Source organism: Penicillium canescens (genome assembly GCF_028828765.1).
Source record: "Penicillium canescens strain IBT 15451 chromosome Unknown utg000001l_segment0_segment0, whole genome shotgun sequence".
In the NCBI taxonomy this organism is placed as follows: domain Eukaryota; kingdom Fungi; phylum Ascomycota; class Eurotiomycetes; order Eurotiales; family Aspergillaceae; genus Penicillium; species Penicillium canescens.
The window spans coordinates 2,271,432-2,292,390 of NW_026703963.1; the positions used below are offsets into that span (position 1 = coordinate 2,271,432).

Sequence of the window (20,959 nt, forward strand, 5' to 3'; positions counted from 1 at the left end):
GGAGTGGCATGACGATATCAAACAATCAAACCTGGAGCTGATTCTCAGAGCTATTTCTGGCTTAATTTGCGAAGCGAACAGGTCAATTTGGATCGAAAATCAGTTCCGGGGCGCAGGTCGTAAACATAAAGCACTTTGCATCACCATGGACAACGTTGAAGTCATATAAGCTTGCTGAGAGAGACCTTGCATCTCGCTCATCTCGCTTCTTTTGGACTGATCAACTGTATCATCCAGAAGCCAGCGAAGTGGACCGAGAAAACTTTGTTCAATGGCCCTTGGGCAGACAGTTTGAGGGCGACCTCCCACATAAAGTATAGCTCCTGAACATCCTTTGAACGCGTGAGCCATGGTTCTGCCTCGGGCAAGAGTTCATGGCAGGAAACCAGTGGACACCGATCGGCCCCGGGGCCCTTGCGATCTAAGCTAGTCAGGCTAGGGGGCCGAAGAAGCGATCCTAGCCAGCCGAAACCAGATGTGTGGGGAATTCTGGATCGCATGGCTTTTTGGGCTCTCCATTTCCCAGCTCGCTGAGCCACTGGCGGCGCTTCACGGACTTCGCCGTTTCCTCGAAAAAAGTCTGGACTATGACGCCAATGCGATGTGAGCCGCAAGGGATGACAGGCCAGCATCCTAATCTTTGCATTTGCAATAACACCCGCATGGTGGGCTAGTACTGTTTGGTGTGCTTTCGCCGGGGTATTTCCATGCAGATTGGCGTACATGTAGCCGTACTCAAGACGTAGACGTAGACGGAGTAGGTCAATTGAAGTCTAATCAGGGGAACTGCACTCTGCACTGTGCACTCGTCTGTTTCAAAAAGAATTAAGAACAAGAATTAAGTAGCAGGATATTTGAATTGCTCAAGGGTTCAAGGAGGGGGAAGTTATTGATCTCTCCTAGCGTGAGTCCAGGGCGGGAGCTGATAATCCCCGAGTTTTGTTGTTGTTTTCCGTCCCATGGTTCTTTCCCCCCCCATCGCATCGCTCCTTTCTTCTTTCTCTCTCCTTTGAAGGAGCTGGGCCTAACGTCTTTTTTTTGCCTGGGTCGATGGTCGTTTTTGTTTTTCGATTGTTCCGCTCATCGCGGCCTAGTTGAGGGATTTCCAGCCGACCGCAGTAACACTCCTCCCTATCTCGCTCGTTAGCTTCCCCTCATATGCGCATTCTACTGGAATGTCATTCGCAAAGTTGTTCGATCTGGAGCTGAGTGTCGGGGTGCTTGTCACTCTCTTCCGCGCCCTCTGAAGATGGATTACGTATCAACGGTAAGCCAGGGTTGATCAATCCGGGATTACTGGTCACCACTCCGGTCCTTGCAAGACATGTTCACTGACAATGACGCTTAGTTATGTGCGTTAAGCACTGTCGGTATAGCACCCACCGGCCTCGCGCTCGGGCGCGCAGAACGAAGTCAGAAGCCGAGTCTCTTCCGGCGCAAGACCCTCTCTCAAGATCACCCTCTCCTCCCTCAACATACCGCAAAGACGTCCATTGATGCTCGTCCGAAGACAGCTTTACCACCACGGACAAGTGTGGCAGCCGAGTGGCGGGCTGAAAAGGAACAAAGTTTGGCAGATAGCGCGTATGGGAACCAATATCAACCAGATCTTCGGCGGGCATCCTTGTCCTTCAGCGCTGTAAGACGTCGTCGTCGGGGTCAAACTTTCACAGCGCCTCCACTGCAAATTCCGGAAAATGAATCAACAGACTCGCAAGCTGGCCACGTCCGGCGACCATCCACTGGTTGGCTGCGGCGCTTGTCAATGGCCTCGTTCCAGACCGAGAGCCCGACCGCGAGTAGCCCAGTCACTCCGTCGTTCAATGGATCAGCAAGCCCAATCTTTCCTTGCCCGCCGAGTCAGCGAAGGCCCCCGAACAAGTTGGTGAAGCGTCCGGCATCGCAGCACACCAACACACATCCACTTGGATCGCAGACCATCTCCGGGTCTTCGCCATCTGCGCTGCGCAGGCCAGCCACGAGTCACCAGAGATCAGAGTCGATGCGCCTTCCTTTGGCTTCAGATTTCGAATATTGCTTCCCCAAGAATCTTCCTGTTGAATCACCAGCGATCGAGGAATTCGAGCTTGATAAGAAGAAACAATGGGCGTCATTTTTCTTTCCCGGGGCTGGTAAGTTGGCCGAGAGACTCTCGCGCAGGTTCTCAACATCAATCACCCCGAAAGTTCAAAGTGTTCGCCAGATTACGTCTGATCAGAGCGCTCTTCCGGTATTGATTCTCGCCTCTGATGTCGCCATCAACACTGCTGTGCCCCGAGAGGATCAGTCATTGCCTAATACCCCGATCGAATTCCGCAACCCATTTCAGGCAGCCGCCCCGGAGCTTGCTCCTGAACTCGTTCTCGAGCCAGCGGAGAATCCCAATCACAGGCACTCGTACTCTGTTAATGATGCTGAACAAAAGCAGACCGTCATTGCCAACACCGTCACCGGCTCTGGCGTTCCGGTTCTGGGACGACCCAGGGGCGGTTCTCTGAAGCGTGTGAAAGGGCGCACGTTTTCCATCCCTCGGTCAGAACTGTCCAAGTCGGAGAGGATTGTCGCCGTCCCAACCCCGGACCCCGAGCAACGTCGTAATATCACCGATCCGAATGTCTTCCGTCGCCCACATCCTGTTTCGCAGCCCGGAGGGGCTCTTTCAGCTTTGGAAAGACGTTCTCAAGTTGTGCCACGATCAGTCTCTCAAGACTACAACATTGGCTTGGGATCACGGTCCGGCTTGGATCCAGTAACCTCGGATGCAGTGGCACTTTCTGCCTGGCAGCGGGCATCTCGTCCAAATGGCCAGCCTTACTCTCTCCGCCGTCGTCCCAAGGGTTTCTCAATTTCAGGGTCAGACCCATCTTCCACCATAATCGGTTCCGATGATACCAGGGTGTTTACATCATGCGATGATTATGAAACCGACATCATGAGTGATTATTGGGACTCAGTCCGCACACGCGAAACAACAAGCAGCGGACTGAAGGGCCTTCGAATTGAGACGATGTTTGACAAAGCAGGCACGAGTTTGGCTAATGAAGAAGTCACGACCTTAGAGACTCTTCTGCCGCGGGGTTCTTTCGCCGCGAGGTCTTTGGAACGGGATCCTCAACTTTTTACTGATTCATTTCTGGCCTCTCCCCCTTTGACTCAGGTCCCAATGGTTGACAACTCGTCAGTTTTGGCCGATGCGCCGGATGAAGACGCCCTCAGTATGATTGGGGCATTGCCTGGCGAATCAGGCAGCACGGTTCAGTCGCCTTTGTCGCTTGCGTTGTCCAAATTCGCCGAACATCCCGACTCTGGCCTGACTTCGGTCAAGGGCTTCGGATCGATGGTAGACGGGCCCAACTCAGATGTGAACAAAAAGACAAACATCTTCGACTGGTCTGAACAGTCACGTCCTGATCGTGAAACGTCGGACTCCGAAACGCGTCCCAGAACCATGCATGGGAAGCAAGCAAATGTTGTTGATAGAAGCAGTCGTGCTGTTTGCCGGAAAGCACCTTCCACCGTCCACCTTCGCAGTCAGAGTGTCCCCGTTGTGAGTGACATTCCCACCAGTGACTCACGTCAAACATCTGGGAAGTTCGGCACCTGGGGCTTGGGCAGTAAAGGCGTCAGCGAAGACTGGGATAGCGATTTCGATTTCGACGAATCCGAGGATACACCCACGGCCGAAAGCACTCAGGTCTCTGAACCAGAGACTATTCGTCAAAGCATGACTGTTCCGAAAGCCATTCTGGAACGCCAAGCCAGTCTTCGCGGTCAATTCGGACAGGTCCAGGAATTGACGCTGCTCGTGGAAGAATTGAAGCGTCTCCGGCACCAGGCAAATGTCTTGGATCTCGTCGGCGGACCTTCCAGTGAATTGTGGAAAGAAGCAGAGGGGATTGTGAACCTTGCTACTATTGATGACGAAGAAGAGCATCGCTCACCTCCAGGATCTCCTTCATCTCTCACATTTAGCTTCGACGAATCAGAAGATGAAGGTCTCCATGCATCTTCCAAGCGTAACAGCGAAGTCTCATGGAACGATGTACCGCAGCGTGAGCGTGAAACTCGCTCGCCTCTCACTCCGCTTGCCAAAGACTCGCTCAAGTCTCAATCTGTGCTTGATATCCTGCAGCCTGGTGATAAATCTCTAGAGATTGCACCGCGTGCTCAGAAACTGCCATTCGACACGTCTTCGTTGAAAGATTTGGTGGTTCGAGCTGGTGTTGTGACGCGTGCGCTGAAGGAAGTCATTCGCAAGGCAGAGGGAGTTTCAACCAGCCCCCAGAACGTTTTTCCACAAGACCCCCGTTTCGACGCATCTTCGACAAACCATCTCACGACGACCTTGCCAGCTTTGAAGCTGCTCTCGCCGACTTGTAATAATTTCTCTGATTTCTTTTTCTCTCCTGTCACCATATCTCTCCACGATTCCCCAGCATCAGATGAAACGACCCGAAGATCATTTGCATGAGCATCTCCTTTATTCTTTTAATATCTCGGTGGTTCACCGTTGATCTCGCCCCTTTGCATACCCTCGGAGAACCTCGTCTCTTTCACGCGATGTGTTCAAAAGTGCCATGGCTTTCCTTTTCCTTTTCTCATGTACAACTCTCACCCCAATGTACATTGCCACCACCTTTTCCTTGATATTTCAATTACCCTGTGTGTAGCCCACACATCCGAGTCTGTCCCAAACCCCGGGGCTCACGACCTTTCCATTTTTGTTCGGTCTTCTCATTCCTTTCAATCATGTCTCATATTTGCGCAGCTCATATCTTTTAATTGTGCTGTATTAATCACGGAGGATTCCTTGTTAAGGCGGACCTGCACTGATTACGTTTTCACACGAAGGCCCATACTAGATGAAAAGCCCTGAACCCAACCATGTGATGATTAAACTAACTGGGGACAGAAGTCTTCTTATGCATTTGCACTATAGTCTAATGCAACAATGAAAGAAAAAAAAGTTTAATATCCAAATTTCCGCAAGGTAGCCTTGAAAGTAACCGGACTGTCTCTCATCTACGCACAGTGAAGGTGAACGGATAGTACAAAACACGCTTTGGTTAGGATTACAGTATATGAAGGTCAAGCAGATGCTCAACAGTCTCAATATCCTGCCTAACCAATGGAAGAAGTTATATACACCAATGCCGCCCATGTACTGAGAGAAGTGTACTCTAACAGGATTGTGTCCCCGATTCATCGGTTCTACTCGCTGCATCCTTTGTTTCGCCTTTTTTCGCTTGGTTGCTTCGAGAAAACTGTAAGCTTGCAGCTATATTAATTCCCAAGCTTACGCTATCTCTTCATTGGTATGAGCCTTCGTTGTCATCACATAGTCTGCGTTGCGAACTTGCTCTTCGCTCGAATCCGGTGGCCATAGAGATATAACAGTATAGGAATTTGAATCAGAGCCGTGCTACACAGCCGAGCAGGGTCCCAGCCCAATTGACACCTAGTCCTTTGAACTGTCCTTAATATCAGTGATGTTCACTCCGGTCTCTGGTTTCTCTACTCACCATGTAGGTTGCGAAGAGAGCAAAGCCTGCACCAGCTGAAGACCGCAAGATGTTATTTGCAGCTAATGCAGAGGCAGCACTAGTAGAAGCAACTTTGAGTCGTGATCTAACATGCTAACAAGTATACTCAAGAAGAGAATACTCACAATAGAAGGTATGCATCCGCAATACAGTTCAACGCTTGGAGGAAGATACAGAATAGACCAGATCCGGTCAAGACCCCAGATGCCGTCGGTACAATCCAGTGAATTGAGCCGTGAATCCAGACCAACCAAACCAAAACAAACCCCCCCCCCAGAAAAAGCCACACTCCCTAGTATTGCAGGTGGTAGACGCCACTCAGGGATCGGGATGCTGTAGTTACCGTCCAATTTTCGATTATACCAGGGCTGTACTCAGAGAATGCAAAACCCGCCAATGAACTCTCCAATGATAAGACCCAGGTATGGAAGACCACTGACACCCTTTTCAAAGCCGTGGATTCTTTGGAATACGATGGGGTACGCCGTTAGGAAGAGGTATAGCAGGCCATAGAGAAATGCCATGTAGATGCTGAGACATAGCACGATTGGCTCTGTGAAATGGATCATTAAGGTTAACTCGGGGTTGAGCCCAGCGCCTACTGTTGCATTATGTTGGCTGTGCTGGGTTGCAATTCGACTAAGGGCCGTTGGGTGTCGTTCTAGGCCGGCATCGCGCTGGGTTTGTGCCGTCTGGACACGGGTCATCCAGTCAATTACATCGTGAGATGATGAATTTGATGATCCAACTGATGAGATTGAGGAGAGGTGGTAATTACGTATATCTCACCTTGATAGTTCCAATGTCCTCACATGGAAGCTGAACTATACGTGTTTTATAGTATAATATATTGATAAAAGAAACAACGCCGAGAGAGATTTTGCGGTTCCAACGGAAAGACGTGCTGTCATTGTACTCGCCAGGATATATATATACCATTGGTTTTGAAGACAAATATGGCTTTATCCGCCAAGACAGATCCTCAGATGTCATTGGAGAAAGTTCATATATAACGAAGCTCACCAGACATAGAATGGAATCTAGGCATTCTGATTTATTAGCTATTTACTAGTCCGGGTACCACAGGCACTGAGCACGCTAACTTATTAAAAACGCTCTTATCTAATTACCTACCAAACAAAAGTACCTTTGCCAAGAAATACTGCTTCCCACAGAATAATAGTTGGAGAGCTTGAGCTCTGTGAAAACAAAAATCACCGATGTAACAGCTATATAGACTTGGAGGGGAATGTCTCACGTGGGGATGCGACAGGTACGGCACATTAACATTAACTCATCCGTTATCTGCGTTTCATTGGGGAGGGGGCAGGGCTTGGGAATGACGGGCCACGCCGGCGTCTCGAATTAAAGGAGTCGACATATACGGGATCCCGATAAGGACCATTATTATACCCGAATACGAAACAACTATAACGTTAACTATAACTACCATGACTATAAGCATAGCCAAGCAGAATCAGAAAGAAGGCTTGAAGGAACGAAAAGACGCCCCTTGGGCCCTTACAGTGAGGATACATTAGTGTATACTCCGTAATTTCGACGGCCTCAGGGGCAGCCGCTCGGTGATTGGTGCACACCGCTGAGGCCCCCTATCGACTCCGTACTGAGGTCTCAGAATTCACCTTGCTTGCTGCAGAGAGGAAAGGGAAGATTAGACAATAAACAAAAGAAAATAAGGAGGCTGTACAGAGTACTCTGCACGGAGTCCTAAATTAAGAAGGACATATGTATTACAGTAAGAGCTCAGGGGGATGCGGAGAACGGTAAGTTAATATGACTGTGTGCTTAGGGCCCCATATTCTAGAACTCATCTCGCTTTCTCCTCTTTTCTTCTTCCCATCTCTCGTTTCCACACTCTTGGCTGCTGGCCGCCGCTCTTTTTGAGGACCTCGTCCCCGTTCACTCTTTATTGTCTCTAGTTTGGCTAGTTTGACCCTTCCGCTCCTTTTTATACTGTGTTGAACTTCAATGACGAGCACCATCTGATCGGCTTTCGCCATTACCGTGTTGATCACGCCCTCCAGACCGGCTTCGACTATGTCTCATGCTCACCATGCCGGCTTGGTGATGAGGCATGCCCCGGTTCGCCGGGATGTCGTCCCTTCGCATCGCCTGCCATTTTTGGTCCCTAGTACCACACCTTTAGCTACGATGCCGTCTCTCGTGGCGCGAGCTCCCGAGTCATCAGCATCTGGCTCGACAAATGGAGAAAAGCCTACCAGTAACATGACCACGACCGTCTTGCCAGTCGTGCTTGGTGCAGGTCTTCCCATCCTGTGTGCCATTATCGTTCTGATTGTGCTTCACCGAAGACATGTCAAGAAACTTCTACGGGAAGATGCAAACGATAAACATAAATCACTTGATTTTGGAATGGATACAGTTGGACCGGCTACACAGAGGAGAGGCCCTGGAGCCATGCCCCCGATGTCAGAACCCAACCACACCAAGGGCCTGTCTCTCGACGTGGGCCCTTATCTGATCCCCCCGGGCATGAAGAGCTCCCGGGACTCTCTACACTCCATTTCTCGTTCAATAGATGATGACAAGTACCGCCCCGCCACATTTTTGGGTGACAATGGCTCCGTTCGGTCCTTCCCCAGGGGACACCGAGATGATGCCTCTAGCTTTGGCGGTTCGCCAACCCGATATGGAGCTGCTGATGAACCTGACTCGGGTCTTCTTCGGAATGCCCAGAGGATGTCTCGCTCTTCCCCGCCGATTTATAGCTCCCCCCACTGAATCTCAAAGAGGTAGCCCCGTGAATCAGCGCAAGGATTTCCTTGGGCCGGTTCCCGGTGTGACTCCTCCGGCCCCTGTTGCACAGGAACACAGTATGGCGCCTGGCAGTGCCACAACTGACCGGGATTTCGCATCCCCGGAGCCCCTGCCTCACCTGGATTCTACCCCCAGTCTCCATTTCGGATTCGAGACCGAGACAAACCATGCCAGTGCGCCTGAAGGACGCTTAAACTTCCCGCTACCTGAGCCTTCCCAATCACCGCACGACTCTGGGCACGGCCAGACGGCATCGCAGCTTCCCCGTATTTCTCTGCCGGCCAGCGATGTTACCAGTAGTGACTATGGTGATGATCGCAAGTCGGAACTCATGATTCCTCCAGTCAACGTCCATGCTACGGCTGGACATCATGATGTCCCAAGCCACGAAAACAAGCACCCTGAACTCCCAGAGGAGCCTCAAATCCTGGACAAGCCATATGATGAACACCGCGACACCCGCCGGATGACTCTCGGATTGCGCCCGCTGCCGCCAGAAGACCCTGCAGACAACCCTGAGCAGCGTGCCAATCGGATTCGCTCCTTCTACAAGGAGTACTTCGATGAGAGCAAGACTGGCCGGGAGACCACATATTACGAAGACTTCGGGCCTGAGTTCTACGAGGACGGTGGTTTCGTCTATGACCCAGTCACTGGCGACTACTTTGATGCCGCACCGGCTCCCTTCGCTGAGCCGGTGACCCGTCGTGCTATGACGCCGCCGCCACGTGCTCCTCCACGCTTCCAGGGAGCCGCTCGTCATCAGGCCACGAACTCTGCAGGCTTCAATGGCTTCTCCCCGGGCCCTCGTTCCTTCTCGTCTGCATCCGGGCCCCGGGCTTTCTCCTCCGCCTCCGGGCGTATGCCTGGTCCCAGAGCTCCCCGGAAGCCGATGCCCCCTCCGGCACCGCTTCAGGTTCTTCCCACTCCTCACATGCTGAGAGATGAATCTCTCATGTCCGCTGTGGACTTTGCTCCCGCAAACGGCTTCCGCGACCAGCGTGCGGGTCGCCCCGAGACGCCTACCGGTGGCATGCGACCTTATAGCCCAGCTGTGCGTGCGCACACCCCGCTGGCCTCTGCCTTTGATGAGCTCGCCGTCATGCCCAGCCCACACGCTCTGCGGAAGTCTGGAACGTACACGAACCTGGACTTCGTACCCCCGCCACGTTTCAAGAACGAGGGCGCCGGCAGCGATGCTGGTAGTATCCGCAGTAACCGGACTGGTGTTTCAAATACCCACATGAACAATATCCGCATGGGCAACTACCGCATCAGTCGCTTGCCGGCGGACACGGTCGGCACCAAGGACGATTTGATGACCAGCCTGCGTCCGCACTGGGATTTGAATAACAACAAATAATAGACGGGTTCAGTCTTTCGTCATGACTCTGTTTTTGGACCTTGTATAAGAGCATGTGATGATCTTCTTTTGTGTCTTTTTTTTTTCCTTCCTTCGTCTGGGGTTGCCTCTGGGATCTTATCTTTTCTTTTACTGGAGATCTACCGGCGTAAATAGATCGCAATTTTACTTATTCTGCCCAGTGGGCTGTACATATGTTAGATCTTAAGATTAAAGTGTCTAGACTCGGGCTGAATACGGTATTGTACTGAAAAACCGGATAGGAGTTCACCATTTCATCCTTTTAATAGACCGTTGAAGCGAAGAGTGGACCGAGACAATCCGCATCATCAAGCCGATGCGTCTTTCTTACTGGAGCAACGGATGGGGCAATGTCCCCGGGCCCAGTCTCTCCCTTGCTCACCCGCGGTAGGCCTGAGTCTCTCTGTATTCTCGGGAAATCTCAGGTGGAAAATAAGCCATGAGCCCTATGATCGCAGGGGGATATGACAGTTACATCAAGGGATTACCATAAGCAGGTGTTTGTTGACTGTTGACTACTGCATGCGGGATGCGAAACTGCAACTGCAACTGCAACTGCAACTCTCTCAGAGTGCAAGTAATTAAAACGAAGATCTATTCTTACCGCTAAGAATGTGCATACGCTGCAATCGTACGGATTCTCCACTTCCCACTTCTTCCTCCTCTTCCACACACATCTCCCTCTCTCCCATGGCTACAGCCTGAGATTGTGAGTTCTGCTTCTTCTCCTCTTCTTTTCTTTTCTTTTCGCTGCTTTTGCTTTTGCTTTTTCTTCTTTTCGCTCCGATTGCGATATCGTCGATATTCATTTTCCCCCACACCCCCTGAGCCTCCGACCATAATCCAGTCCCTCTTTAAACGCGTTCATTATAGTCTTTCGTTATTCAATCCGGTTTCAATTTTGACTGTTGAATCCACTCAGCATACGATTCTCTATCCCATTCATCCCATTTTCGAAACTCGCCAAACGGTGTCCTGATTCAGGATCGCATTGATCCCGACCGCTAAACTCACCGCGTCGGATCATTGTATCTTCTAATCGGCAATACGAATCAAGATGTCTTCCAAGGCAGGCCCTGCTGCAGCCGCTGCCAATACCAGTGCGGCAGCTGCTGACACTGCGGCAACAAATGCGGCGACCAGTGAGGCGGCAGCAACCACGGCCACTGCTGCGGCCGGAACAACCTCGACCTCGGCTAGTCAGCCTACAACCACCGCCAGCGAAGCGACTACTAGCAGCACCAGCACCAGTACCAGCAGCACTACAAGCTCGAGTAGTACCAGTAAGACCTCCACGACCGAGCCTACTACGACCTCTTCGTCTACATCCACGACACCCACATCATCAACCTCTACTTCCACAACCGAGCCGACCACCGAGGCCCCTTCGACCACTGTACTTCCATCGACCAGTAGCGGTTCATCCGGAACGACCGTTGTTTACGTTACGTCTACCGCGCCGAGTGAAAACACTGGTACCTCGTCCATCACATCTTCCAGCGCGACCGACTCTGCCGCTCTCGCAACCTCTACTGGAGCAGCAAGCTCCGGCGGTCTTTCTCCCAGTGGAACAATTGCCGTTGCAGTCGTTGTGCCAGTAGTTTCGGTGGCATTGATCGTCTTGGCAGCCATCTTCTTCTGGCGCAAGCGCAAGGCGAACAAGGCGAACGAGGAGGAGCGTCGCAAGGAGGTGGAGGAGTACGGCTTCAACCCCAACAACGACCCAACTCTCCCCGGAATGGCAGGCGTAGTGGCACCCAAGGACGACACTTCCTCTGGCTACCGTGGCTGGGGAACTACCTCTGCCGGACGCAAGGCCTCCACCAACCTCTCCAGCGGCATGGGCGGTCTTGCCATGTCCGAAGGAAGCAGTCCCGGCTACCACCATGGCGCAACTCCCAGCGAAGGCACTGTGCAATACTCGGATGGAGTTCGACCGGACTCTGGCGAAATTGAGCCCATTGGTGTGCTTGGTGCCGCGCCTGTAGCCGCCAACAACCGCACTGGCGACATCCACCGCGGCCCCTCCAACGCATCCTCTGCCTACTCAGCTGCCAACCGCTCCGAGGCTTCGGAAGAAAGCCACATGTCTGCAGCACACCCTTCGGGTGGCTACTACAGTGAAAACCCGTACTACGGCGACATCAACACCCACGGCGCCTACGGTGACGAGTCCTATCAGCCCGTCATTCGCGATGTCCAGGCACGTCGCAACACACGCATCGAAAACCCCGGGGTCTACCCACGACAAGGGAATGCCGGTATTGCCCAGAACTTCTAGCCAGATTTTTTCTTTAATCTCAACCAAAAGCTCGGCATTCTCTTTCTTCATGCACAATACCACGCTCCTTGCCTTCACCACCGCCGACTACATTCATTTCTTTCGGGTCTCTCATGTTCCAATTCCCGGCGCGATGGACCTTCACTTCGTCATGTCTCTATTTCCCCCTTAACCTTTTTGCCCCCTATTTCTACCATAATCGGCCCGTGTTGGTTTTGATTTTCGTTCGGTCATCTGTTTGATATATCCCGCGCATCTGGTCCCAGCTGCATCGCTTGCTCTTTTACTCTTTACTGTCACATTCGTCTTATGTTCGTCTTTTTTGTTTGGGAATTGTAAGGAGCTGCATTTTGTACATTTCCTGCTGAGCGTGGCGGCTTCCATGCACTGGACATACTCGAGATTTGCAATGATACCTCGCGTGTCTAGAGTGGATTTACCCATCTTTTTCAGGCTTGTATTTGTTAGGAATGAGAGAGGTTTACCTCGACTTGATTCTAGACTAACAGTCAGTAATATGTGGCTAGAATAAGTGGCTGAGATAGAATGCCCTAGAAAAGTAATATAAACCCTTGTATATACTTAGTGCCCAGGTGGTTGACGGGTGATGTTCGGAAGTGCCAGTCAGCAGGAAACGTGCGTCCACCGTTCGCGGTGATTGGCAACTGCATTCGAGCTCCCCACCTCGGCTTAACCTCCATCTTTTTCCCTTCCCTCTAGATATGGCAAGTCTATAGGTACCTGGTACTTTGGTGCCCTCTCTGCCCCGCCATCTTTTCTTGAATCTTTTCTCTAATCCTTGATACGCATTGCCTCACTATTTCACTTCGTCGCCCTGTCCGGAGCAACGTCACACATCTTATCTCTCTGGGTGCTACTCCGCCTCTAGCCTCCGTCTCTTGTCCCACTCTCTGTCTCCCCCACCGAACTCCGGCCCTCTCTTAGCTCGACACGAGGCGCTGGTTTCTTTTAGACCTGGTCTCGGACGCTTCCCTCCTGTCCTCCCACTCCCTTCTCCTTCCATTGACACACACCCCGCGCTCGACATTGCACAGCAAAGTTCACATCCCACCAGCTCTCGGCTTCGGCTTGCTGAGTACAGCAACCTCAATCTCCAAAGCTCGGGAGAGCTGAAGCTCTCTCCGAGATCGTGCAGTCATGTAAGTCTGCAGTACTGTGCCGGCGTGGTCTATCCCGAGCGGTTACTGATATTGGTTTCATCGGGTAGGAAGTTCGGCAAACAGATTCAGCGCAGGCAGCTAGATCTCCCCGAATATGCCGCCAGCTTCGTTAACTACAAGGCGCTGAAGAAGGTCGGTCATGGTTCGCTCCGCTGGGAATCGCGCGCATGGCTAATTGATTCCGCTTCAGCTTATCAAGCAACTCAGCGCCACTCCTACTATCCCCGCGCAAAGAACCGCAGAGGAGATTGCGAGGGAAGATGACCCTCAGTTCGCTCTGCGCGCAAACAAGGAGGTCTTCTTCTTCCGTTTGGTAAGTTCGAGACATCTTTTGCAGATGAGTCAATTCACTGACCTCGAGATGTAGGAACGAGAGATTGAGAAAGTCAATACATTTTACCTTCAGAAAGAATCAGAGGTATGGTTGTTCCTTTGATATGGATAATGTTATCCGGGCTAATGACTTCTTAGTTCTCGCTTCGTCTACGGACACTAGTTGACAAGAAACGGGTGATCCAGTCCCGAACCTCCTCCAATTCCAAAGCGCCGTCCAATTTCGTTTCTCTGTTTGAGGGTTTCCAGCAATTCGATGGCGATCTCAACAAGCTGCAGCAATTCGTTGAGATTAACGAGACTGCCATGTCCAAGATCCTGAAGAAATGGGACAAAACATCCAAGTCTCGCATGAAAGAGCTATATCTACATCGGGCTGTGGAAGTGCAACCATGTTTCAACCGGGATATCCTCCGAGACCTTGCGGACCGTGCCACAACCGCCCGATTGGAGTTGGAGGCCTGGGCCGAGGGCGAGAACATCCAATATGATGCCTCGCGTCCTGTGGACCGCACCGCATCCCTGGGAACCGAGGAGGATGAGTTGGATATTCAGATGCTGCAGTCAGCCTCCACGGGCAATATGCAGACTCTGCGTGAATGGCTGGCCAGGTTACAGTCCATGCCAGATGCCCGTGAACGTGCGACTCGCACCTTCTTGACCGCCATCAACGGATTCTCAGATGAGGTTCTTGCTCTCCTATTAGAAAGCAATCTGGTTGACATCCACGCAGAGGACGATATCAATGAGCGGAACTGCCTCCACGAAGCGGCCATTTCTGGCCGAGACTTTGTTTTCAAGGCTGGCCTTAAGGCATCTGTCGATTTCTCCCTGTCCGATGTCTATGGTCGGATTCCTCTCCACTATGCTTGTTTGCATGGCCGCGTTGATATGGTCCGAGATCTGCTAGCGGCAGGTCCCCAGACCGTTGACATAATGGACCATGACAACTTCACCCCTCTGATTCACAGCATTGTCAAGGGCCAATTGGCATGCGCCGAGCAGGTCCTGTACAGTAATGCCAGAATCAACCCAAATTCGGACACCGATCATATCCCCTTGAACCTGGCTTGTCAACATGGCTCCCTTCCTATTGTGAAGATGCTGCTCGAGCGAAATGCAAAGTTGCTACCGGACGCCGAAGGTCTTTACCCACAGCACATGGTTGCACGTGCTTCACAATCTCCACAGCTCTTATTGCTGCTCAAGCAGCACGGCGCTGATCTTGACCAAAAGGACAAGCTTTATCAGTGGACTCCATTGTTCCACGCAGCCAGCGAAGGCTGTGTGCCCTGTCTACGCACACTTCTTGAATCAGGTGTTGATTCACAGGTTGCAGATGAAAAAGGCCTTTCAGCAATGTACTACGCTGCCTGGGAAGGGCATCTGGAGTGCATGCTTCTTCTTTGGGCTCAGCCGACTGGGCAAAAACCCTCACAGCGACCGATCGACATTCTCAATGGCGTGCGGCTGCAAGAACCTGGCCCGATGGGTGAGCCAATGTCCACGGACCCAGGCGCATCGGAGATGGAGATGGTCGACGGTATCCCAGATCTTGAGTTACCTCCCCCATCATTCCTCTGCGTCGCTATGGCCACAACTTCCTTGACAAAAAGGTGTTCGTCCAGCTTACATTTGATCAAGCGAACGTCGGGTCCGTCGTCTTTGATCAGGCGGGACGCTATCCTGCCGCTCGGATGACTATCTCTTCCAAGTTGTCTGATCTTATTCCTCGCACAATCATGCTACCTATCCAGGACGACTCGCGCACGATATCGTTCCACGTGGACAACCTGGACACATTTGCCGTTGACTTTGAGATCTTCCCTACTTTCGGTTCCAAGGTGATTGCCAAGAGCGTGGCTCTGCCAGATATCTTCCGAGCCGAATCGTCAAGCACTGGCACCGGTTGCTTGCCGCTGTTCGACCCCCGACTCCGTGCAATTGGTCAGCTGCGCTTCAACTTCCAGGTCATCAAGCCGTATCACGGTGACCCCTTGGAGATTACCCACTTTGCCACATACTGGAAGGCTACCGGGGCGATTGACTCGGACCACAATGGACTGGTCACTGGTTCCAGTTTGTCGGGAGATTACATGCAGCTATTTGTGCAATTGACTCGAGACCGTGTGGCAGTTCTCTATCCTCAGTTCATGATCAACCACCATGGCGTTGAGATCCCAGTTTCCCACTTGTCCTATGCGCAGTTCCAGGCCATTGGGGCCGAACGCGGTGTCAATCAGCCCCAGATCCTCCAATTCTTGGAAACAGAGGGGGTTAACGACATGCCGCAAACTCATCGACTCCTCGCCGCGTCTTTCTTGTCGCTGCATGATGTCTTGCGCAAGCTCCCCATTGACTTGAATGTCAACATCTCTCTTCTCTACCCATCACCCGCGGAAGAAAAGATGCTCGACATGACTTCATTGGCTGATATCAACAGCTTCGCCGATGCCATTCTGACTGATGTCTTTGACCACGCTCGTGTGGCTAGAGAAAAGAACCCGGACTTTATGCGTTCCGTCGTGTTTACTTCCTATAACCCGAATATCTGTACTGCGCTCAACTGGAAGCAGCCGAACTGTAAGACTTATTCCTTTGGGGGATGGTTTTGGGTGTCCTGCATCCATAATTGAACCTCTGCTAATCCCCATTAGATCCTGTTCTTCTCTGCAATGACCTGGGTCAGATTCGGGACCTTGCTCGCAACGTTGACTCGCAGCCCCATGTTGATAGCAGTGGTCGTGCTTCGATGTCGATCAAGGAGTCTGCACGCATTGCCCAGAGTAACAACTTCATGGGTCTGATCTGCAGATCCAGTCTTTTGGTAAGTCTTTGCTTTGTCTCTGAGAACCTTCGGGTCCGATTCACTTCTCGACCCCTCTGCTGACCATACTGTAGAACGTTGTTCCTGCCCTTGTTGAAACTATCAAGGAGCTCGGCCTTGTTCTCGTGGCCGATACCTCGGACGAGGCCGGTCAAGACCAACGTGAAGTGCTACCCAACGCCGATTCTATGGGCGTTGCGGAGTGGGCATACCGCATGCCCGGCGGCGTCAATGGTGTGATGAGAGCCAACGGCATCCTCAGATTCAACGATATGATTGATATGTGAACCCCACCCTCTCTTCCCTTCGGCGAGCACCTTTACATACGTCACAATCTAATTTCCGCAACGAATTACGAGCTTTGGTAGCTTTGGTAGCTTGGGTAGCTTTGCCACGCCATACTTTCTCTCACTATTTGCTTCTGGTTGGGTATATCAGGCAGATCTCTCTCAGCGTATGCCAACAATCTTGTTGCTATTAAGTTTCTTTTTCTCGTTCCCTGTCTCATCTTGGCGCTGGAGATAGATCTGGTCTTGGTTTGGGTTGGCTGGTTTCTTTGTAGATTTGGGAAGAAGTTGAGAGGAGAAGGCAAAAATGCCGTATTAGAGAGCTAGATAGCTAATAATGTACAATGGTCCAGTCTAAATCCTGTATCCGCTATGCTATATAATCACATCACCATCATTTACTCTTCGGCTTGCGCTTTCCAATGTTCCATCCCCAACCCCGGAGCGTCTTGACGACCTTTGGTGTCACGGCAGCCGTCAAAGGAACCCGAATGAAGATAAAGCTCTTGTGGATAGCGTATGCAAGAGCAAGCTGAGTCCAAATACCTACAGTGAGAAAATGCCAGTCAGTCATCGATCTCGACTCAAAACAATAACAAAAAAAACAGAGCCAAACTTACTAGCTTCCTCCTGGTTTCGCTCCTCTGCCTGAGCAAGCTGACCCTGGCCATCACCCTCGCCCTCACCAGCCTGAATCCGAGGCCAAACACCCTTGAATCTATCCTTCAGGAACTCAACAGCAATATGCTCCCAATATCCAATGCGCTCAACGCCCAACAAGCGCACCGCCGCAAAACAGAACGGGAAGTCCAGCGCAGACAAGGCAAGGTACACACCCAGCGCAGACCATCCATACTCCCTCGAGAGCTTCTTCAAGCGCTGCGAAAGCGATTCCTTTTCCGGCTGGGCCTGTGATCCTCCATTTCCAGCTGACCCGGAATTGAACCGCCGGTTGAGCCGCTGCTTAGGCTGCTGGAAGGTGTTGGGGCCTGCTCGAGGCCGAGGGCGCGCTGTCAGTCGGCTTGTCTGGCCAGGAGTAGTGGTGAGGGTTCGCCGTGTTGCTTGGAATAGGATAGAGGTGTGGCGTGGCGCAGACGTGCGTGTCGAGGCGATGTATATGTTGTTTTTGGTGGTGGTTCTTTGGAGAATCTCGCTAGGGCGCGAGATCCATTTTGAAAGGAGGGTTGGCCGTATGGACATGTTTTGTATGTTCCCGGTTCCGGTGAAGGCGACTGGGGTGAGTGTGTGTCTACGGAGGGCGTGTCAGTCAGAAGGAGGATTTCTGACGGGATCTTTTTTAGTTCTCGGCGTTTTCGGGTACCGGTCCGATCGGACTGCGTATGTCGGGGTTAGGGAATAAGGGGATTGGTGGGTGTACAATCTGATCTGTAGACGGTTACAGGAAAATAAAGGGGTTATTTATGCTCTTTCAAAGTAACCTATCTATATATGTAAAGCTGTGAATGTTGTGGTGAACTTTGGGTATAGTTCCAGGATTGCTGACTAACCACGACAACCAAAAACTTCCCGCATCTCAGCCAAGTCGACTAACTCTCAATATCAGCCAAGATGTCGCCGCGTCTAGGAGGGCTTCAGCTCTGCTCACCAGTCTGGGATGCATTGATTACGCCCCATGTTCCCGTGCGGACATTCGGTATCAGATCACTCAATCCCCCCAAGCCCAGCCGCTTCAACATTGGCCCCGGCCTGCCCGTTCTCGAGTCGACGTCGACAGCGGCTCTCCGCCGCAAGGCCTTCTCCCTCCCTCTCCGCACCGGTGCCATCGCAATCAAGAAGGGCATGACCGCCATCTTCGACCCCGAGACTAGCAAGCGCATCCCCTGCACCGTCCTGCAGCTCGACCGTGTCGAAGTACTCTCCCACAAGACCCGTCAGAGACACGGATACTACGCTGTCCAGGTTGGTGCTGGCTGGAAGCACCCCAACAATGTTACCAAGTCTCTCCTCGGTCACTTCTCCGTGAATGGCCTCTCGCCCAAGCGTCACATTTTCGAGTTCCGTGTCAAGGATCAGGCCGGTCTCCTCCCCATTGGTTCGAGCATTGAGGCTGGCTGGTTCCAGGAAGGCCAGTTTGTTGATGCTCGCTCTAACACCAAGGGTAAGGGCTTTGCTGGTGTTATGAAGAGACACGGCTTCGGTGGTCAGGACCGTAGTCACGGTGTGAGTTTGACGCATCGTTCCATGGGTTCTTCCGGTCCCGGTCAGGGTGGTGGTTCTCGTGTCTACCCCGGTAAGAAGATGGCTGGAAACATGGGCAACCAGCAGAACACCGTTCAAAACTTGAAGATTCTCAAGGTGGATTCTGAGAATGGAATTGTGGTTGTGAGCGGTATGTGATCTGAATTCTGATTTTGCTCTGGGACGACCTTTTTGCTAACGTTGTTCCGAATCTGTAGGTGCTGTCAGTGGTCCCAAGGGCTGCGTCGTGAGAATTCAGGATGCGATCAAGAAGCCCTGGCCCGAGATGCCGCAGGCAGAGACTGCGGAACCTGCCGCCGCAACTGCTTAATTGATTGGAGATTTTCCTCGGCTTTGGACGGCATGTACTATTACACTATACGCGCGATATTGTTTCACTTGAGCGGCGTTTGTATATGATACATAAAATGATATCCTTCTTCCTTTTTTCTCTCAATAGCCACTGTTCCTTGCAAGAACTTTGCCAATTCGGCTTATAACGCAACAAATGGTCCCATAAATGATGTTCCAGAACGCCTGAGCCCATGCACTACTTTATCTGTACACACAGCCACCAGTCTTCAGTTTTGCCGGAACGGATCGCTATCACTGTCGAGCAATTGAACCACATTTCCGTCCTCAGTCTCCAAGCTCCATTCCTCAGTGCGGAACTAGAATAGACGGTTAGCAATGCGAATGGTCCAGGGTATGCAGAGTATTTGTCCTTGTGTAAGAAATGTAAGAAACGAATAACGCCGAACACTTACGTAACTCATACGATCCGGTCGAATGCTGTGGAACTTCATCTTGCCCTGGGCTTTGGTACCCTTAACCCAGAATGAGATGTTGATACGGCCATGCAATTGGTTCATCTCGCCACTAATCCAAGGGATCTGCTGCGCAAAGTAGATCTCATCACCGAGGATCTCGCGGGCCCGCGGAGATGTCCGCAAAGCATAGAGCGTGCTGTTCACCACGCTCGAAGAAGACTTCTGGTAGTTGAAGATTCCAAGCATGCCAGCTCCGGTAGCGATCACAAAGATAGGTAGAGTGTACAACCAGCGCCGTCCGCCAGAGTTGGGGTTCGGGAGCTCGCGGTCTGCGCGTCGTTCCATCAGCGGACCGGTGTTCGGGCCTGGTGCCGGCATCATTGTGCGCCGTGAAGGGACGTTTTGACGGCCTGATAGCCGGGCAAGCCCAGCGCGCCGGGTGAATACTCGAGAGAAGACCATGAGGAGATTGAAGATCGGATGTATTGGTCTGGGTGGAAATGGGGGAAGTATCAGTATCGGGAAGAAAAAAAGCAAACATGACAAACAGTCCATTCGTCACACCACCTATACTTCCAAGGTTGTCAGCTTTTATCTTCTTCACTATCATGGCTGCTGTGAGATTGCGCAAGGCCTTTCGTTATCCCGAGGAATCAGATGGCGAACGCGAGGAGCTGGACGATGAGGAGCAGGAACAGGTCATCGAACAGTTGCAGAGCCAGAACGATGCCCGCAATGCTCAGTACAGTGTACATATCTTCCTATGTATTTGATGGCCAACACTGAATATTTTTAGATGGTTTTCACTGCACTCCCACTGATAACTGCCGTGGTATTTGTTTCTTCGGTGCTGTCAGCTTCGAGTCACTTCGAACGGCTATTCTCTCTCCTCGGGCTGGTCTCATTGTTGACAACGGCGTACATCATGAGAAGCTCCCCGCTTCAGTCAGACCGCAAAGGCAAGAAGCCCATGACGGTCCGTAATGAGCGGATGGCTCGCTTGCATGCTGGTCTGGTGCCTGGAACTAGTGCAGTCTGCTTGTTACTGGCTTTGGTGTATCTCTCTGCGGGATCTTCATGGGGCATTCGGCCAGTGCTCTACTTGATGCCTGGAGGTATGTTTCCTTGTCTTTCACTGCCCGAACAGCGCCTGATTGTCTACTATAGTCATGCTTGTGACGATTCTTCTCGCGCAAAGGGTGATGCGCTCTGTAGACCTCACCCCCCTCAAAGATCTACAGTACGAATACAAAGGAGCTTAGCCAGGTACATGAGACAATGTGAAAACGTCGAATGTCTGATTTCATGTGGTCATTATTAAAGTATAAGCCAGATTTGGAAAAAAAAAAAAAAAA

The 20,959-nt window shown here is 51.7% G+C and overlaps 10 protein-coding genes across 10 annotated transcripts; 7 read left to right on the top strand and 3 right to left on the bottom strand.

The window, feature by feature from the left end:
- The first annotated feature begins 986 nt into the window (after positions 1 to 986).
- Positions 987 to 4,939, top strand: N7446_000857 (uncharacterized protein). Its single transcript, XM_058509624.1, has 2 exons — positions 987 to 1,267; positions 1,349 to 4,939. Exons 1-2 carry the CDS (start codon positions 1,250 to 1,252, stop codon positions 4,469 to 4,471), a joined length of 3,141 nt encoding a protein of 1,046 aa, XP_058378603.1. The 5' UTR covers positions 987 to 1,249; the 3' UTR covers positions 4,472 to 4,939.
- Positions 4,940 to 5,917: 978 nt separating this feature from the next.
- Positions 5,918 to 6,250, bottom strand: N7446_000858 (uncharacterized protein; the record flags this gene model as incomplete). The annotated part of the gene is made up of 1 exon (XM_058509625.1): positions 5,918 to 6,250. The coding sequence occupies one exon, from the start codon at positions 6,248 to 6,250 to the stop codon at positions 5,918 to 5,920; it is 333 nt and encodes a 110-aa protein (XP_058378604.1).
- Positions 6,251 to 7,601: 1,351 nt separating this feature from the next.
- Positions 7,602 to 8,306, top strand: N7446_000859 (uncharacterized protein; the record flags this gene model as incomplete). The annotated part of the gene is made up of 1 exon (XM_058509626.1): positions 7,602 to 8,306. One exon carries the CDS (start codon positions 7,602 to 7,604, stop codon positions 8,304 to 8,306), a length of 705 nt encoding a protein of 234 aa, XP_058378605.1.
- A 94-nt stretch (positions 8,307 to 8,400) lies between these two features.
- N7446_000860 (uncharacterized protein) lies at positions 8,401 to 9,705 on the top strand (the record flags this gene model as incomplete). Its single annotated transcript, XM_058509627.1, has 1 exon — positions 8,401 to 9,705. One exon carries the CDS (start codon positions 8,401 to 8,403, stop codon positions 9,703 to 9,705), a length of 1,305 nt encoding a protein of 434 aa, XP_058378606.1.
- A 1,078-nt stretch (positions 9,706 to 10,783) lies between these two features.
- Positions 10,784 to 12,007, top strand: N7446_000861 (uncharacterized protein; the record flags this gene model as incomplete). The annotated part of the gene is made up of 1 exon (XM_058509628.1): positions 10,784 to 12,007. The coding sequence occupies one exon, from the start codon at positions 10,784 to 10,786 to the stop codon at positions 12,005 to 12,007; it is 1,224 nt and encodes a 407-aa protein (XP_058378607.1).
- Positions 12,008 to 12,614: 607 nt separating this feature from the next.
- Positions 12,615 to 16,635, top strand: phoC (uncharacterized protein; the record flags this gene model as incomplete). The annotated part of the gene is given in 8 exon segments (XM_058509629.1): positions 12,615 to 12,643; positions 12,897 to 13,167; positions 13,180 to 13,320; positions 13,379 to 13,501; positions 13,660 to 15,064; positions 15,082 to 16,104; positions 16,179 to 16,348; positions 16,423 to 16,635. 8 exon segments carry the CDS (start codon positions 12,615 to 12,617, stop codon positions 16,633 to 16,635), a joined length of 3,375 nt encoding a protein of 1,124 aa, XP_058378608.1.
- Positions 16,636 to 17,029: 394 nt separating this feature from the next.
- N7446_000863 (uncharacterized protein) lies at positions 17,030 to 17,835 on the bottom strand (the record flags this gene model as incomplete). Its single annotated transcript, XM_058509630.1, has 2 exons — positions 17,030 to 17,181; positions 17,256 to 17,835. 2 exons carry the CDS (start codon positions 17,833 to 17,835, stop codon positions 17,030 to 17,032), a joined length of 732 nt encoding a protein of 243 aa, XP_058378609.1.
- A 318-nt stretch (positions 17,836 to 18,153) lies between these two features.
- Positions 18,154 to 19,165, top strand: N7446_000864 (mitochondrial 54S ribosomal protein uL3m; the record flags this gene model as incomplete). The annotated part of the gene is made up of 2 exons (XM_058509631.1): positions 18,154 to 18,985; positions 19,053 to 19,165. The coding sequence occupies exons 1-2, from the start codon at positions 18,205 to 18,207 to the stop codon at positions 19,163 to 19,165; spliced, it is 894 nt and encodes a 297-aa protein (XP_058378610.1). The 5' UTR covers positions 18,154 to 18,204.
- A 250-nt stretch (positions 19,166 to 19,415) lies between these two features.
- On the bottom strand, positions 19,416 to 20,066 carry N7446_000865 (cytochrome c oxidase assembly factor 1 family protein; the record flags this gene model as incomplete). The annotated part of the gene is made up of 2 exons (XM_058509632.1): positions 19,416 to 19,505; positions 19,602 to 20,066. 2 exons carry the CDS (start codon positions 20,064 to 20,066, stop codon positions 19,416 to 19,418), a joined length of 555 nt encoding a protein of 184 aa, XP_058378611.1.
- A 38-nt stretch (positions 20,067 to 20,104) lies between these two features.
- Positions 20,105 to 20,954, top strand: N7446_000866 (uncharacterized protein; the record flags this gene model as incomplete). The annotated part of the gene is made up of 3 exons (XM_058509633.1): positions 20,105 to 20,353; positions 20,401 to 20,719; positions 20,772 to 20,954. The coding sequence occupies 3 exons, from the start codon at positions 20,105 to 20,107 to the stop codon at positions 20,864 to 20,866; spliced, it is 663 nt and encodes a 220-aa protein (XP_058378612.1). The 3' UTR covers positions 20,867 to 20,954.
- Between the last annotated feature and the right edge of the window lie 5 nt (positions 20,955 to 20,959).